We start from the raw sequence: 18384 nt of genomic DNA, 5'->3' as shown, positions 1-18384 counted from the left end.
TCTATGAAATAGAGTCACTGATACTTTAAGAGGAAATGATAAGGATCAATGGACCTTCATGATGAGGTCAATATAACTAATGGCTTCAGACCATATTAAACCCTGGTCATAAAAAGCTATGATGTGATGAACATTATTGCAATTATAAACATTGGGTGGCACTTTATCCTTTTCACCTCTATTGACTAAGATGGATAGAATATTATTTTTCCTTCAAAATAGCTTCTATCTTAATGACAAAAATACAAACATGCATATAAAAGGGAGTATTTTTCAATGGGCTCCTGGTTACTCCCCATAACAATTGAGTTATTTTGGAAAGGAAAGGTAAACTAATAGTAAGTAGGCCACCAGCATTGTGTCTACAGTTTGTTATATGCTAGGATCTGTAATTTGTATATATTATTTTATTTTATTTATAAATCTCTACACAGTTGGTTCTATAATAATCTTCATTTTACAGAAGAGACAATTTAGTATTAGAGAATTTAAGTAACTTGTCTTCAAATTTGAACCCTGGTAAGAATTTCTGGTTGCAGACAGTTGCAGTGGGAATGATAAGGGGCAAATGGATGAATCAACCTTATGTTTAGGTATTAAAACCAAACAGCCACAGTAACTGAGCAGCAGATTGAGCAGATTCAGGTCCGGGAATTATCTAGGATGGCTCTAAGGTTTCTGACTTGTAAATCAGGTATAGAGTTGTTCTTTTCCTTGACAGAAGGGGGCGTGAGGAGTATATGTGGGAGGTGAGATGTTGAATTGGGGCCTGGGGATGCTGTTTACCCAGAGGTTCAATAGGCTGCTGGTCATGAGGCTTAAAGGCAGCAGTGGATAGAGATAAAGCTTCTGGAGTCATCAGTTACAGGTGAACCATTGAAGACATGGATGGGAGTATGGGATTGCCCGAAGAGTCTGTGTGGAGTAGATGGTAAAAGGCCCACTATGCCTGACACACAGGGGAGCAGCAGCCTTCTGGGGAGGCCGGGGACAGGAGCCCACAGAACAGACTAAGAGTAGCCACAAGGTGGGAATCCTCAGTGCACACTCGATTTCACACTAGAGCTCAGTGACATCGCTTCCGTGTGAAATGGCTATTACACTACCTCTCGTTTGCCCTCAGTATATTAAGGGGCACATTTTGCATATTTCCACTGGGGAAGGAAAAAGAAAGAAAGAGAAGGTGGCATTGAAAATGGCAGTGTATGATGCATGATTGACTTTGACCTGATCTTGGGGGGCGTGTGGAGATAAGGGGAGAGAGTGCTTTTTATAGTTCTTTCTTATATTACTACTTTTATTCCAGGAGCCATTCATAATTAGGGATGGTAGAAACTTGATAGATTTATGCAAATGCCTGACTTATCAAAAGTGGCTCAAGTAATCTAAGTGGGAGAATTAATGTTAAATAAAAATATCTTGGTAAAAAGAAATTTCTATACCTTTTATGCAACTAAACTTCCAAAAGAGGACACATATGACCAGGACAAAGTGACTCATGTCTTTTCAGACTTTTCATTATTAAAGGGATTTATCAGTACATTTGTTTCTTCATTGTTATAAGTATATACTGTCACAAGTATAAATAGTCTATTTATAATGTCAATATTCTTTGCAAGAATACAAACGAAAATTACATAATCATCTCTGAAGAATTTAGTTACAATCGATTAACCTGGAATAACCTGAAAGTTCCTGGTTTTCTCCCAATTTTAATGAAAGGTGAGATAAGAATATTTCAAAAGATAGTAAACATAGTTTTAAATCTAGAGTAGAGTCTCTTCAATTATTTTTAGCCTCAGAAAAATGTTAGTTTTCCTATTTCAAACTGAAGAAGAATAAAGCATACATATTTGGACTACTGTGAAGCTAGGGATGATTCTAGAATTTATATTTGACCTAATCTCCTAGGGATAAATTTGCAGTACTGGTATTTTTAGCACACCTTGTTTATTCTAATCTATGATTGGTAATTTGGTATATAACGTACATCAAAACACCTTCAAAGAATCTTACCAAAAGCATTTTTTAAGTTGGGTCTTCTGGTTTTATATTTCTCCCTGGCTTATAGGGAGGGTGTTTTTTTGGGTCTTTACCAGATAAATGGGGTCATGGGTGTTTTTTTAATTTATTTCTATAACACTTGATATCAAATAATTTTTGAAATTCTTTAATCACAATACCTTACTTTAGGAATATGTTAATTTTACTTAGATTTAAATTTGTCGCCATGGAAGGAGTTAGTTACCTTATTTCTAAAGCCAACACTTTGTTCTCTGACTCATTTATTAACCACAAATCAGTAATAACTTTTAGGGGTGGGGGGAGAGAATGGTCTGGTTGCTGCCTGCATCTTAAAATCTGATTGTTTTATTCATTGTAGGTTTTATTGGGATTTAATAATGCTTATAATGATGGTTGGCAATCTGGTCATCATACCTGTTGGAATCACGTTCTTCACAGAACAAACAACGACACCGTGGATTATTTTCAACGTGGCCTCAGATACAGTTTTCCTCTTGGACCTGATCATGAATTTTAGGACTGGGACTGTCAATGAAGACAGCTCGGAAATTATCCTGGACCCTAAAGTGATCAAGATGAATTACTTAAAAAGCTGGTTTGTGGTGGACTTCATCTCATCAATCCCAGTGGATTATATCTTCCTCATTGTAGAGAAGGGAATGGATTCAGAAGTTTACAAGACGGCCAGGGCGCTTCGCATCGTGAGGTTTACAAAAATTCTCAGTCTCCTGCGTTTATTACGACTTTCAAGATTAATTAGATACATACACCAGTGGGAAGAGGTAAGACGTCTGTTTTACTTTTTAAAGCCACTATATGATCATATTGTTAATGACGGCTGTTTTAAAATGAACAACGGGTCTATAAATGAGGTTTATGAAATTCAAGGAGAAAATTTTTATTCATTTTTTGGTACGTAAGTGATATATGTGTATCTTCAAAAGATATGGTCAAATATTAGATTTGAATGAACTGAAAAGAAATTCGTGATTTTAAAACTATTGTTTTATATCAATTTAGTTTTTTCCTAACAATTGCACTTTAAGCAAAACAATTTTTATTCAAACCAATACAACCCTTCTTTTCTCACGAATGGCTCTTCTTTTTTTTATCTGATATGAATACATCAAGGACAATATTTGACAAAGATGTGGAGAGTCTATTTGCTAATCTAGTTTTATCATTAGCTCTATGAGATAATTTGGTATATGGTTCCTCTAATATTGAAATTTCAGAGAATTTGTGTTTGAAGAAAACAGATTTTGGGGGTGTTTCCAAATTACATATGTAAAGAGTGATTTCAGTATTTTAATGTTGCTCTTTGTCAGGGGTCCTCAAACTTTTTAAACGGGGGGCCAGTTCACTGTCCCTCAGACCATTGGAGGGCCGGACTATAGTTTACAAAAAAAACTATGAACAAATTCCTATGCACACTGCACATATCTTATTTTGAAGTAAAAAAACAAAACGGGAACAAATACAATATTTGTATTTGTATGTGGCCCGCGGGCCTTAGTTTGACGACCCCTGCTCTTTGTTTTGCTTTGCATGTAATTATTTATGCTAGTTTCTCCCTATTAGTTCATTTCATAATACTGAAAGACAGCATACCCAGGAGGAAAATTAATAGATAAAAAACTCAAATAACACAGTGGGTAAGTGCAGTCAATTTGGCCGGTATTTTGCTGACTAGGAGCAACTTTGTTCCCAGGCAGTCTATGGACCAAAGAGGGCTCAGCAGGGAGTTTCTAAGATCTGAGTGAATTGTTCCATCCCACACAAAGGAGTTTATATCCCTACTTCCAGAGTCTGCATATTAAACACCTTAACTTTCTTTTCCTTCTAAGTCTACCTTTGTAAATTATCACCTTAGTTTTACTGAAGATTGAAAATGCTTTGAGAGTGTCTAAGTCTGCACTCAAGAAAACAATAGACTTGCTATGGATTGTCACTTTACTCATAGCAGCAATTAATTTTAGCATTTTTAGGATGAATTGTGTTTTGGAATTTAGGTTTAAATGAGTCAGAAAATGGAACTTCTGTGAGCACCAGCTCTGCTTTCTTTGGGGCCACAGCCATGTTCTGTGTGTGCTTGTCAATGGCGTTTTAGTTCCTGGGATTTCAGGAAATGCCATGTGATCATGCACACTGCGTGAGACATTGCTGAAAAGGCTGAGAACGGATGGTTCCTAAAATATGGATATGGGTTATATTTAAAATCCAGTGAAGCACATTTGAGAGATTGGATTCATCTGTGTCTAGATAGTACATTCTATCTGAAATGCAGTAATTGTTTGGTTCTCAAACCTTATTATACCAATTTGAAATTGATATCAGACCAAGATGATTATGGATAACAGCTAATGGTTATTGAGGAATTGTTATATGTCAGGTAATATATTTGATTCTTTGCTAGTAAATCTTCCCAGTGACTCCGGTAGCTTGCGCAGTTCATGGTAACAGGCGGGGCTGGGATTCTAACCTTGGCAGTTCAATTCCAGAAGCAATGCTCTTAACCCCCAAAACATATAGCTTCTTGCTGTAACATGTGCGTACTCTTTCAATGTCAAATACCTTAATATCCAATGATTTTATGTATTGAATACAAATTGTAGATGACTAGCCCAACTGGTGTGGCTCAGTGGTTGAGTGTTGACCTATGAACCAGGAGGTCATGGTTCAATTCCTGGTCAGGGCACATGCCAGGCTAACAGGCTGGATTGGTAGGGGGTGTGCAGGGAGAAGTCCATCAATGATTCTCTTTCATCATTGATGTTTCTATCTATCTCTCTTCTTTCCTTTCTGAAACCAATACAAATATATTTTAAAAAAAAAACACTAAAAAATGTAGATGAATATTCACCTCTTAAAACATGGTTTCACAAAACAATATTAATGGCTAGCCTGTGTAATGAAGAGTCACTGGGACAAATATTCAGTCAGATAAAAATGCAGTGGGCAGTGCGACTGCTTTTCAGAGTCTTGTAGTTTTAACCCATTTACCCTAGAGAACAGCGTCAGGAGGAACAGATGGTGACCTATCAGATGAAATGGCAGGCCATGTGGGCAGAGAGGACACTCCCTAAAAGGGATGTCCTCTGGCGCCTGGCAGCGGTCACAGGCACCTGGATGTGTGTACCGTGATGGGGTTTTATAGATGCCACGCTATGTATGACTCAGGCTCATGGCCACCGTGACTGAGAAATGCAATTTAATATGCACTTACAGGCATTTGGTAACCAAACACACCCCAACAAGGGCTGCGAGTTGGCAGGTTCTTTCATATAAATAAATGACCTTGATAATAAATGAACCATATGCTTGTTTAAGTGAAGAATGTTTCCTTGATTATATGATACCTTCCTAAGATATCACACACATCATGGATATTTAATGTCTCTTAGTAATCCTGTTAAACAGGGAAGAGACAGTCATAATTGATCCAAAATGTAATATGAATTCATGACCTCACCACCTACGTGATTCAAACCAAAATCACAAAGGATCTTGCATGGTTTCAAGCTGGCAAATCTCTACCTGACTTTGATAAATGCCACAAGGATGTGTTTACAAGTAGAAATACAACAAATTGTTTGGCAGCAGTTGCCCTGGGAGGGTTTAGAATAAGACCGCTCAGGAAGATGTGAGCTCACCCACATGTCTTTGAATTCTGGGTGTTTTAGTACCAAGCTGGCTGGTTCTAAATATAGCAAATTTTGGGAAGTAATGTGTGAAGTCTGGAAACTGCTCTCGTTCTAACTGAATCATTTCCAAGGAACGCAGCTGCCTTCTATAGAGAACAGCGTTGGTCTTCAATGATACATGGTGTGTATGTGTGTGTGTGTGTGTGTGTTTTCCGGTCTGAATTAGTTCATCTGAAAAACAAGAAGCACCAAAGCCAGATAAATTAGAGAAATTGTGAATGAAATAGAGAAACTTAGTCCTTATGTTACTATCATGACTAAAGTTGAATGTTGTGTCTACTGTACAAGGAAAAAGCTGATTTGGCCAATAGATTTGTGAAACACGTGGTGTTAAGAAGTCAGGAGGGATGTTTACATAAGACAATTATAAGATCAGTTGCTTTAAGATGCAAAAATAGAGCTCTCTCAGTGTGATATTTTCAGTGTAAAGTTTCATGAAACTGCATGTATATCGTTAGGTGAGGTAAAAATCTGGAACAATTATTTCAATAAATTAGGCCAGAAAATGCCTCTTTCTCTCATCTCCAGAAAACGGAGGTGAATCTTTCTTGTAGTTTGGCTTTTTAAAATTCATTTCTTTCATTCAGCATTGTTTTTCTCATTCTATTTCAAGTAAAGTCAGTGACCCATGGCAGAATGCTCTATTGTAACCTACCACAGGGGTGACCCATTCTCTGTGATCCTCCTGAAGGAGACATATGGTGAGGAAATCCTTGGAAATTAAATGGAATATTAACAATTGTTAGCCCTCAAAAGCCACTGAAGAGATAAAGGGAGATTAAGAGCTTAGTAAGTGGGAGATTATTCAGTTAGTGAAGGTGAAGGGTCCTAGGAACCTAGAATGCTGCCCAGCCCATTGGGTTGTATTTTGTTTTGTTTATTATCGAAGTTGGATGATCTTTGACGTTATTAGGTATTGGGAATAGCAATTGAAAAGAAAAATACTATTCTGTAGAGGCTATCTATTTTTAGGATTTAATGCCATGGGCAATGAACAAAATAGTGTGGGACACGCATGATGCTTGTACCAAAACTAAGCCTTTGGAACACATATCTATAACATTTGCTCTTTTATTCCTCATTTACTATTCCCTCAACCTTCCTTTTATAAATTTTTAGACCCATCACAATGAACTAAATCCATTCTGCGGCAAGAAGGAGGGCTTGTGGTTTCCATCTTGGTATATGTCTATAGCAATTTTGGATGAGTAATGTGTCTAGGACATCACAATTCTCTGCAAGCAATCGATATTAGGTTTTTATGTCGGCTGAGAGACAAATTGATAAACAGATGATGTTTAACAGCCAAGCGTTAATCAGAAAATGTATTCCACAGGGAGCTAATTCAGAGTGCAGTTTCTGTCTTTGGTTAATTTTAACATTTTATTTGGTTGGTATTAGAAACGAACTCTTGCTGTGAATTGCCTATCTACAATTACACAGCACATACTGTTAACTACTTTCATTTTTTAAGCATCCCAAGGCTGGCCATGAGCAAGCACCGTTGTTTCTGTAACACTACCCTCTGTGAGGGTGCAGAGAACTTCCCTGTTGCCTATCACATCAAATCTGTGTTTCTTTGCTGTGCCTTCAAGGCTCCTCAGCCAACCAGTCCCTGTCTCAACTGTGTCACTTCCTATTTGCACCCAAGGACTCCTTTCTGATTTTTGTGTTGTGTTGCTTTTGTTTACAGTGCTTCTTGCAGAGAATGGTTCTTTCTGTAATTTTGCATGTGCCACACCTCAGATTTAGAAAGCCTTTCTTTTTCCATTGCTCCCTTAAAAAGTAGACTTCAACTTATTTCCAGAAAACATTTTACATGGTCAGTCCCTCTACTGTGAGCAGTTCTACTGGTTCCGCTTGCATTTGTTCTGCTGATTGCTTGGCTGCTGCTGCTTGCTTAGATGCATGTTCCTTTCCTGTTAATGGACATAAATATCTATGGGGAAGAGTCGGTGTCAGCTTTTGCCATTGCATCTGCTTGTACACAGATACTGAGTTCTAAACACAGTGGGTTAGCAGAGCCTGCCTGTCCACTAGCTGTCTTCCATGCACTAAATCCACTAAGTAATTGCAAGGGAATAGCCATTCTTCGCTCCCAAGCATGGACTAAGTAGCTTCTGTTTGCAGATACTGCACGTGAGAATACAAAGCATTCCCCAGCTTTGTAGGAGAAACAGACATAATCACAGATGGTGTGGTAAATGGTGGCATAAAGAAGGGAGTGAGGCTGGCTGGTGTGGCCCAGTGGTTGAGTGTCGATCCATGAACTAGGACGTCATGGTTCCAGGGCAGGACATGAGCCAGGGTTGCGGGCTTGAGCCCAAGTGGGGGACGTGCAGGAGGCAGCCAATCAATAATTGTCTTTCATCATTGATGCTTCTATCTCTCTCTCTCCCTCTCCCTTCCTCTCTGAAATCAATTATATATAATATGTATATATATATACACATAAAAGAATATATATATATACTTGGAGAGAATCAACAGAGCTTTCTTTGCACAAGAAGAGAGCTTCAGACATACTTGAATGAATTTCAAAGCTGGAATCTGGATTACCTAGCTTGGCAAAATGGGAGCAGAAGAGCACATTCCTGCAAGGCAGCCTAGCCTAGCAGTTCCCAGCCTCCAGAACCTAGGCAGTAAGGTGGTGCATTGGGAGGTGCAGACAGGAATTTTTGCTGATGGTAGCCTTACTCAGTAAGGTGTCCTTGAGGCAGAGCAGGCAGGGGATTTACTGGTACATTGAGAATGCAGCAGAATGAGGAGGGTTGGAGACCACTGGGGATGGAGCTAAGGATAAGTCAGGAGAGAGTTATCACTCACTTGTGTTTTTTATATATAGCTAGTGTCAAGCAGGATACTTTTCTAGATATCTCTGCCATGTATTCTTGGCCTTGCAGTGTTTGTATAAAATGAAACATGAACAGGACATATGCAAAGTTTATTTTGTCAGATTTATAATTTAAATATCAATTATATTTGACATTATTAATATGATATTAATATAATTATATTATTGTGATACAATTATATTTGAGATTTGTGTTTCTAACCACCAAAACATGGTGGTGTGAATTGGATCATATACTAGAACTTAGTATTTATGTGTGTTTATTAAAATTGTGCCTTATATTTTCTATTTAATCTGGGTGGAAGTATTCAAAGTGAGGGATTCATGACTAAAACTTAATAGAATAGTTGTGAAGTTTGAGTTAAATGGGATACATGGAAATTATTTGAAATACTTAAGTTGATGTGTGCCTTTGTGTAGAAATATAAGATCCTGATATCATCTTTCTCTGATTAGCCCACGTACTGAAACTATCATTATGATGTGTGTGTGTGTGTGTGTGTGTGTGTGTGTGTGTGTAAATATTTTTGGCAGGCTAATATTGATTCTGCTAAAGACCACTAGATGTCCTCTATTGGTTATGTTACTTTAGTATTCTAAGATGCCAACACTATCTTTTTTGAAATTATTCATTTATACTCCTTCATAATCTCCTAATTGCTTGGCTATCAATGTCTAGATAAAATAGATGACTACAGATGGTCACATAGGTAAAAATTATTATATCTATGATTTCTTCTCAGATGGAACGCAGTTTGTTAAGTTCCTTCAGCAAAGAGTCATTTTTATTCTAGAGAATTGTTTTCAGTAATATGTGTGCTTTCTAAGGTATTATCAGATACCCTGAAGTTGTAAGGTACAATGTGATGAGATCTATTTGAATATTAAATGTTAGGTCAAGACAATTAAGGAGAAATTGATAATATTGATAAATAATGTGTGGGTGTGGGTATGTATGTGTTAGAAATAAGATACATAATTTTATGAATGCTCTTGGTCAGTGCACTGAGGCAGATCTGTATAAGCCCAATGCTTTTCACATGGATATCTCACTTTAATGCCAAAGTAATCAGATCAAATTTAAAACATTCATGTTACTGTTTCCAGATTAAAATATTAGACTTTCTTAATGCTTTGTGATTGGTCCAGTCTGTGTCCCTGTTTTGCATGTTTTGTACACTTCCATGGCTCTATATTGAAAAGCCCAGACTTGCATCCCAAGTTTCAAAACGATGTAACCCCAGGCCTCCAATATTCATGGTGATGAAATCTCTAGAAAGATAGCTGTTGAGCTCCTCAAGCTCATTATGTTCTCTTTCTTCTCAGGAAATATTGGAAGTATTATAAATGCTATTTTGTATTTTTTTTCTACGCGAAATATACCACATGAGGGATTGAAGCAACAAATGAATCAGGCAACATTTAGGACAAAATGCATTCAGCCTTACACTTAACTGAAGTGTCTGGGTAAATGTCTCAGATTTCCCCTTCATTGAGTTTGCAGATACAACATATATTATGACTACTGCCATTGTGGACTCATCTATGTGCTACTGGTGTACAAATTGGGAATGTCATTGGTTCATCAATATTGGACACACAATTTGTGATGTGATTCTGGTTTAAACCCTAATTCTGGTTCAACTGCCAAAATGTTTCATAATAAGCATGTGTTACTTTAATCTGTGGGAATGATCTCCGTTGAACTGGTCACTTGGTTGGTCTTGTATACCACCTACAAACAAGACAGGTGTGATGACACATGACATTACTGAAAGTGGTACAGTGGTGCCCAAGAATATTTTGTTGTTAGAAACAACGAGGTGATGTTAATTACATCTCTGAAGGAACTGTTGAGTCTACTTACCTAATCATTGGGCGGGGGGAAATGTATGCTTATTTTGTCAGTTTCTAACAAATCAGTCGTTCATTTTAGTTAGATACAAGTCAAAAGTAGGTTTTATTTATTTGAAATATTTTGGGAAGCAAAATTAGGCTTGCATTATGTCAAAAGTAGTAGTTGATTCATATTTCATTGGGCAAAGCATAGTCATTGAAATATATCAGAAGTTGTCACAGAAAGTGTTTTATAAAACATTGTAATTGTTATGAAAATTCAAAGACTAAATCAAAGTGGATCCTTCATTTGCACTGGGCAATCACAGAGAAAGACCTACTTTGACTTCTCTTTTTGTCTTGCTGATGCCTGCACTTTAGATTTCTTATGAGAGGACTCCTGTCTTAAGTGTGAAAAGGAAATACATTTGGCTGGTTATATAATTCTGGTGGCTATTTTGAGTTAAGTCTGCCATTTAGGCCATTTTTTTTAAGAGAGTCAAAATCTTTTTTCTTATTACATCTTAAAGTGAAAGTAGACTTTGAGGAAGGATTCTGGAAACTAGTCCCAGGGTTCCATGCAATTTAAAGCAGTTGTGAAGTAAGCCAACAGCAGCTCTTCTACGATAATCTTATTTGTCAGGAGTGGTTTCCTATAAAGATTGGTCATCAGTGGGCATGTTTGCAATGATGCTGATTGTCTTAGCGTGCTGCCCCTTTTGTTCTTACTGTTGTGGAGATGAGTTGGGTGAACATATAAAATAAAGGAAATTCGGCTAAATTGGAGTGAAAGTCAGAAATACCTTCTGTGGACACTTTTCTCTCATTTTAAAAATGTGGATGATGGCTTTTACTTGAATTATATGGTTGCTTTAAAAATCAAAGAGGACATTCATTTATAGTGCTTTGTAAACTCTAAAATTAAAAGTCTAGAGAAGCATATTTGTAAGCGGTAATTAGACGGTCAAATTATTTTACTGATTTTTTTCCAGAGGAGTTCTGAAAGAATGAAACCCTCCTCTTCCTCCATATTCTGGGTCAGACCGGAGAGTCAGAGGTAGCAATGAGAGCTTTGAAGTTTAGAACCCCGGAGCGGTAACTACCTATGAGGCTCTCACATTCCTGTTTGGAGAATCACTAATGCTTGGAGGTTGCAGTTCAGTGAGAAGCAGTTCTGCCCTGTGAGAACGTGCTTGTCTGCATGACACTGAAGAGAAGGGCCGTAGATAGTCCTAACCTGGTGGAGGGTTGCCGCCCTGATCCCCCTCAGCTAATGTTTGTCACAAAAGCAAAATAACTTTATAGTGACTATAATTACCAACAATTGCTAGTACATTTATTAGGGAAGAGTTATTGAAAACCTTGTTGACTTGAGATATTGAAGGCTCCCATAAATTATTGACTTTAGAATAATATCAGATTATGGCTGGATGGATTCCAAAAGAAGTATATGTGTGCACTTTCCTGACTTATAAGGCCCAGGATGTGTACTGGACTCTAAAGTCCTAAGTGACTGATGAGATTTCTGCTCTCCGGCGCGTTTCTTGGGAATTGTGACATTAACAACACCATTGGGGAATGATTCTCATATGCTCTATGGCTTTCTCCGATTCAAAAGTATCTGATAGGAACTTCAAATATAGTCTAAGCCATTACAGAGATAGCATCTTAGTAGGCTATTGCTCGACAGGCAGTGAAATTCTCAAATAGCTGCGAGGAAGTCTCTGTGCAAACGAGGTAGATAAATGAATACTGGTGTCCCAACTTGAGTGAGAGGTGCATTGGTATCAGAGAGGGGTCCCACCAGGATATGAGAAGTTCAGCTGGGCTGCAGAGAAGATGCAGGACACCAGCGAATGATAAAAAAAATATTTCAGTTTTGCTGGAGACTTTCCCTTCCCTTCTGCCAAATCACCAGTATTTGCCTAATGTCGAAGATGAATGTTTCAATGTTTCAAAGTGTTGTTGCTGGGAATTTTATCAACTAAATCATCCCTCCCCCTTTCCATTTAGTTGAATTGTTATTTCAGATGTTCTAAGAATCTCCAGTGTCTTGAAATTAGTTCACTATCTGGCTCCAGATGAAAGTTAGCAAAATGCTGTTTTTGAAATAATTCTAGTTAGTAGCACATTTCTTAAACATACATTTCTATGTATCCAGTAGCATTGCATATGTAATTATAGACTACTAGAAGCCTGGTGCATAAAACTTGTGTGTAGGGAGGGGGCGGTTGTCCCTTAACCCGGCTTGGGCCCTCTTGCAACCTTCAGGTAGGGTGCCTAGACCTGGCCAGTGATCAGGGCCTATTGGGGCTTTCCTTCCCCCAGCTGCTGGCAGCTGACCCTGCCCCCGCCGCTGCCATTGCTTGCCATCTGTATGACACTGCCCCCCCTCCCCTGCCACCAGTCGCTTCCATCTGTGGGCAACAGGCGTGGGGTGCGATCACTTGGCTAGCCTGATCCTCCCTCTGCAGGGCTATCGCAGGCCGGCCCCCACACCCCCCATAGCATCGCTGGCTGGTGGCCTGGGCCTCCCTCTTTGGGGCAATCAATCACAGAGACCCCCTATTGATCACCCCACAGAGGGTGGCCTGGGCCTCCTTCTGAGGGGTGATCATGGGGTGATGGAGGGCCCCCCCCAATACCAATTGCATCGCACCCACCTTGGCTGGCCTGGCTCCAGTGCGTGTCATAGCGTAGTCGTCTGGAAGATCATCTGGACGGTCATTCTACTGTTTGGTCAATTTGCATATTATGCTTTTATTATTATAGATTATAAATAAAAATAAGAGACTATGTAGTTAAATATTTTCCTGACTTCTCATTTGCAAATTTCATATATTTATATTATCTTCAAATATAGTATTTAATACATATTAATTGCCCACCTGCTAGATTCTGAGCACTGTTTTACATATAGGACTACAAAGATTAATAATTAATAAATACAGCTAAAAGGGATTCTGTAATCTAGTGGAGGAGTTAGAAAGGAAATCAACAATCACATAAGTTCCTCTATTTGGACATCCTTGAATGGAAGATCTCCAGCATGATTCTCTGACGACAGGTCAGCTCAGTTGGAAACAGCTCCACTGTCAGTTCATAAAGCCAGCTCGTGGGGCAGGACAGGGGGTGGTGTCTGAGACAATATTTCCCATCCTATCGTTAGAGAGTGAAACAGAAAGGGCTATTTAATGCCATGCTTTCCTATAATGCGAACTTTGCTGAGTTTTACAAACAAAAATCAGTTTCATTTAAAATAATATTAATACTTTGAGGTTCTAAAATGACTTCCTTGTGTTGGAATCTGGAAACTTTTCCTTTCTTTCCAATCATCAGAATTAATGAATGATTCTTAAATGTTGAAAGTTTATTAGGAAGAAGAACCAGTATATTTAAATTTCATAGACAGTATTACATACTCTATAACTAGGGAGAGAATTTAGCAAAAAAGGACCTAGATTTTGTCTCTCTTGCTCTCTCACTCTGCATGTAGTTTGGATGCTCTTGCATGGGACTCTGAACCAGAAAATGCATGATCACGGTTACTGAGCAGACAGCTCCTATCAGATAGCAAGCAACTGAGCTGCAGTTAGTGACATGAGCACCAACAGCGAATCGGGTATTCTGTGCCACCTCCACTCAAGATGCTTGGATTTTCTTCACATTTGGCACTCATCACTCATTTTCCTTGTGCTTCCTGCTTCCAGTGACCTTTAACATGATGCCCGTGGCCGTATCACTGAGGATTTTCTAGGATTCCTTGAGGAATCATATGTTGGTAGATTTCCCTCAAAAAAGGAAAATCTTCCCACCAGAAGCTCATCTCAAATGTCCTTCAATTTTAGGACTATTCTTTAATGTTACTTTTGTTGTTGTTGTTGCTCTTGTCCAGAGAATCACCAAGCAGTGAAAGTACCCCAATGAATCTCAGATCACATAACAATACCTATTCTTCAAAGAGGTGAGAGGTCAGATGCCCCCCCACACACCCCTACCCCACCCAACTCTAACCACTGCCCTCAGAAAATCAACCCTTCTCCCTGCTCCTGGAGAAAACAAGGCCCTGCCAGTGCTGTGAGTTCCTTTACCACCTTTACCTTTATGGAAGTAGAAAATTTTCCCTGTCCTCCTTTTCTGTCCCATTTCTCAAGAAATTCACTAACAAAGTGTATAAGAAAATACCTATTAGTCACTTTTTGATAACTGTGGTAAACAAAATATATGTCTCTTATCAGGAACAGACGCACACTGTAAACCTTAGGCCCCAACCCACTACGTCTGTACAGAATTTTCTTATTCCTTCATCTGACGGGTGGGGTCTCGGGAGTGAATAAACCAGTGTGATTCCCTGGTTGGAGAACCACTGATCTTATCTATTCATTAATCGCTATATAATTTTACTTCTTTCCGAAATAGAGAAAAAAATTGTATGAATAAAACAAAAGTGATTAACAAGATGACTAAATTCAAAATAGAATGCTTCTAAATTGGCAAAATCACTTAACTTGCAAAACCAAACATCTCAGATGAATTATTTTCCTTTGTACCTACTATAAATCTCCAGGTGATACTTTATATTATTTAATTATCTTACTTGACATAGGAAGTAAATACTTCGGGTTAAAAAATGCAACTTAAATATGACAGAATTTTACAATTATTTTATAAAAATTTTCCAAATTATGCTATTAAAATTTTCCTAAAGGAAAAATGTAATTCAAACAACATTTTCCCTAAGAAGTAATCAAAATATTTTCCTCGCAGTTCAGTCATTGAAACATGTTACACTACAAACTTAGGGTTGCGAAGGAAAATGAAAATGCCATTAAATTTGTACAGGGTTTCCTTAGAGTGCTTGCCTTGTGCTGTAAGAGTTTTTAGAAACCTCATTCAGCATTCCCCAGTGTGTTGTCTGTGAGTTGTTAATGGTTTTATGGAGACAACATTTTGCTTTTGTTTTTCAGTGTTGAAAGTGTTATCATTGGCCCAAGATATCTTAGTAGCTTCTCCCAGGGCAGAGCTGTTCATTGCTCCCTCTACCTATCCATCAGTGGCAGGTAGGGGGTCCTGCTCCTTGTCCCCTCACACCTGGGTGGGAACTGATTAAGCAGCTTCCCTCTTGACCTTGTCAGTCCTTTTCACAAGGGATAGAAAGCTCTAGCAGTGGTTCTCAACCTTCCTAATGCCACGACCCTTTAATACAGTTCCTCATATTGTGGTGACCCCAACCATAAAATTATTTTCGTTGCTACTTCATAACTGTAATTTTGCTACTGTTATGAATCGTAATGTAATATCTGATATGCAGGATGTATTTTCAGGGGTCGCGACCCACAGGTTGAGAACCACTGAGTCTAGGGGCTCTTGATGGGCAATTAAATGATCTGACCCTAAGGGATGTATGTCACTTGTTATAACTATTTGGCCAAAATTTGTCACATGTCCTCACCCAGCCACAAGAAATCAAGAAGAGCAATCCCACCCTGTTCCTAGGAGGCAAAGAACTGGAGCCATTTGCTTAACAGACCTATTTCAGGAGTGGGAATAGTTGAGAGATGGAGGCAGGTGTGTCTAGGCTCAGTCACTCAGTTGGCCTGTCACTAACTTACATTAAACTTGAATCTATTCAAAAAAAAATCGCGGACCTGCTTGTTATCTCATTGTTGTTGTTTTTTCTCATGGATAGTTTCTGTCAGACTATAGTGGTGCTGCCACATGGCATCCTCCTAAGCTCACAAAGTGCTTAGAGAGCTGATGGACATGCCTTCGGGCATGAGAGACCTGGCTCTGCCCTGGGTGGCTACCTCCGAGATGCTTCTCGGATGCATCAATTATAAAGCAGTCTTTATCTTATTTAGTTTTTCTAAGTGAGCTCATACTTAATAGGAATTTAGATTATTCTATTTATGGATGTACCAATTTCCAAACCCGCAAACATCAGATTTAGGTGAGTTTAATGTGGATGGATATCCACATTAATTTAATTTTCTATCCTCCACCCTAAAATGAATTACAATGCTAATGTATAGACCTTTGCCCAATCAAATAGAGAACAATAAGTGTGATGAATTTAAAGGGGATGATCAGATATAGGTTTACAGTTGTTTGTATGGAAATAATACAATAATTTAATAAAGCAAGAATAAACTCTGTGTTTCATGTACTCACAAGTGTAAAGTTACTTTTGCCATCCCCTGTATGATATAATTAGGATAATTATTTTACAAGGAAAACTAATTATGCTTGAAATTTTGAGAACACTTGAAATGCAAGCATTAAACAAGCAGTGGTTAAGCCTGACATAATATATCTATTTTCCTTAAAATGTATTACTTTTATTTGGACTTCATTTTTCAGACAATTTAGACTTTGAAAGTACTTAAACATCAAATACAATTTTTGGTAAATGCTACTACTATTACAACTTGAATTATTTTTTAAATCTATGCTTTGTTCCAATTTAGTTAAACTTGTTTAATGTCCCATAGTAGGTCCATATTAGTGAGTGTTCTATATGCACTCAAATATGTGTTTTCTGCTGCTATTGTTTGAAGTGCTTTGTAGTTGTCAGGACAAGTAACGATGTTATCAAGTTGTCTTGTTCTAGCACCTCTTGAGCTAGGGGTGTTAAAATACCCAATCCAATCATTTTGGATTTGTCCATCCCACCTTTCAGTTCTTTTTGTTTTTACTATGTGTACTTCGATGCCATGGTTAGGATTTTTGTATCTTTTGGTAGATTGTTCTCATAAGATGACCTTTCTTCATCTCTATAGACAATGTCTAATGATAATTTCGCCACTTGACCTTTACTTAGGTAATATTTGTATGGTATAGTTTTTCCATGCTTTTTTTCAACTTGTGTATCTTGTAGACACCACATAGTTGAAACTTGCTTTTTGCTTGTTTATCAAATCTGATAAACTAATTTAAACCATTTAAATTGCTATAGTTGGGTTTAAATCTATAATCTTGATATTGTTTTCTATTGATCCCATGTGTATTTTGTTACTGTTTTCCAATATTCATGCTTCCTTTTATACTAATTTTGTATTTTTTACGAATCTTTTATCTCCACTATTGAATTACTAACCATGTCTAAATTTTTTTCCAATGTTTGCTCTAAGGCTTACCATATTCCTCTTTAACTTATCAAAGTCTACATTCAAATATTATTATACCATTTCATATATAGCATAATAAATTTGAAATACTATATTTCCAATGTCCCCTTGCTAGCATTTGTTTTATCATACAATTTACTATATGATATAAATTACTATAAATATATTCCTATATTTATATTTTGTTATAAATGCCAAAATATATGAAGATTCTTTTTGCTTTAATGGGTAATTGTCTTTTAAGATATTTTTGAGAGAGTTAAAAAAAATTTTAAACTTGTTGCTATTGCTTTTCATTCCTTTGTGTAGACCCAAAGGTCTACCTGGTATAATTTTCCTTCTCTCCCAAGATCTTATAGTGCTGGTGTGCTGTTGATGAATTGTCTCTGCTTTTGTAGGCCTGGCTGTCAGGATTGTGTTCTGATTTTTGAGAAGTATATTTGCTGCATATAGAATTCCAAGAAGACACTTTTCTTTTCTTTTTTTTTTTTGTATCATAGTTTCATTGATAGTATTTTTATTTCATTTCATCATTATTATTTTATTATTATTTTTTTGTTTTTGTTTTTTTAATTGTTTTATTGCTTAAAGTATCACAAAGAGTGAAGACACTTTTCATTTAGATAAGAAGATACCACTTGATTCTTCTCTGCCTGCCTTGTTTCTGATGGATGGGAGGGCTGATGTCATTCTTTTATTTGTTCACTGGCCGTAATATGACTTTTTTCTCTGGCTGCTTTTAAGATTTTCTCTTTATCATTGCTTTTTAACAATTTGCTTTTGATGTGCCTTAGTGTGGTTTTCTCCATGTTTCTTCTACTTGAAATTTGTCGAGTGC

General features: G+C 37.5%; 1 protein-coding gene across 1 annotated transcript in view; it reads left to right on the top strand.

The window, feature by feature from the left end:
* Positions 1 to 2398: 2398 nt before the first annotated feature.
* Positions 2399 to 18384, top strand: part of HCN1 (hyperpolarization activated cyclic nucleotide gated potassium channel 1) — a 259139-nt gene continuing 243153 nt past the window's right edge. Inside the window, exon 1 of the mRNA XM_081089933.1 lies at positions 2399 to 2807. Within this exon, the coding sequence (XP_080946059.1) occupies positions 2403 to 2807 (405 nt within the window). The 5' untranslated portion in view covers positions 2399 to 2402. The remainder of the gene's footprint in view (positions 2808 to 18384) is intronic.

Source organism: Myotis nattereri (assembly GCF_964212035.1).
Source record: "Myotis nattereri genome assembly, chromosome: 4".
Lineage (NCBI taxonomy): Eukaryota > Metazoa > Chordata > Mammalia > Chiroptera > Vespertilionidae > Myotis > Myotis nattereri.
Note: the sequence above shows the minus strand (reverse complement) of the source record. Positions and strands in the feature narration are given on the sequence as shown.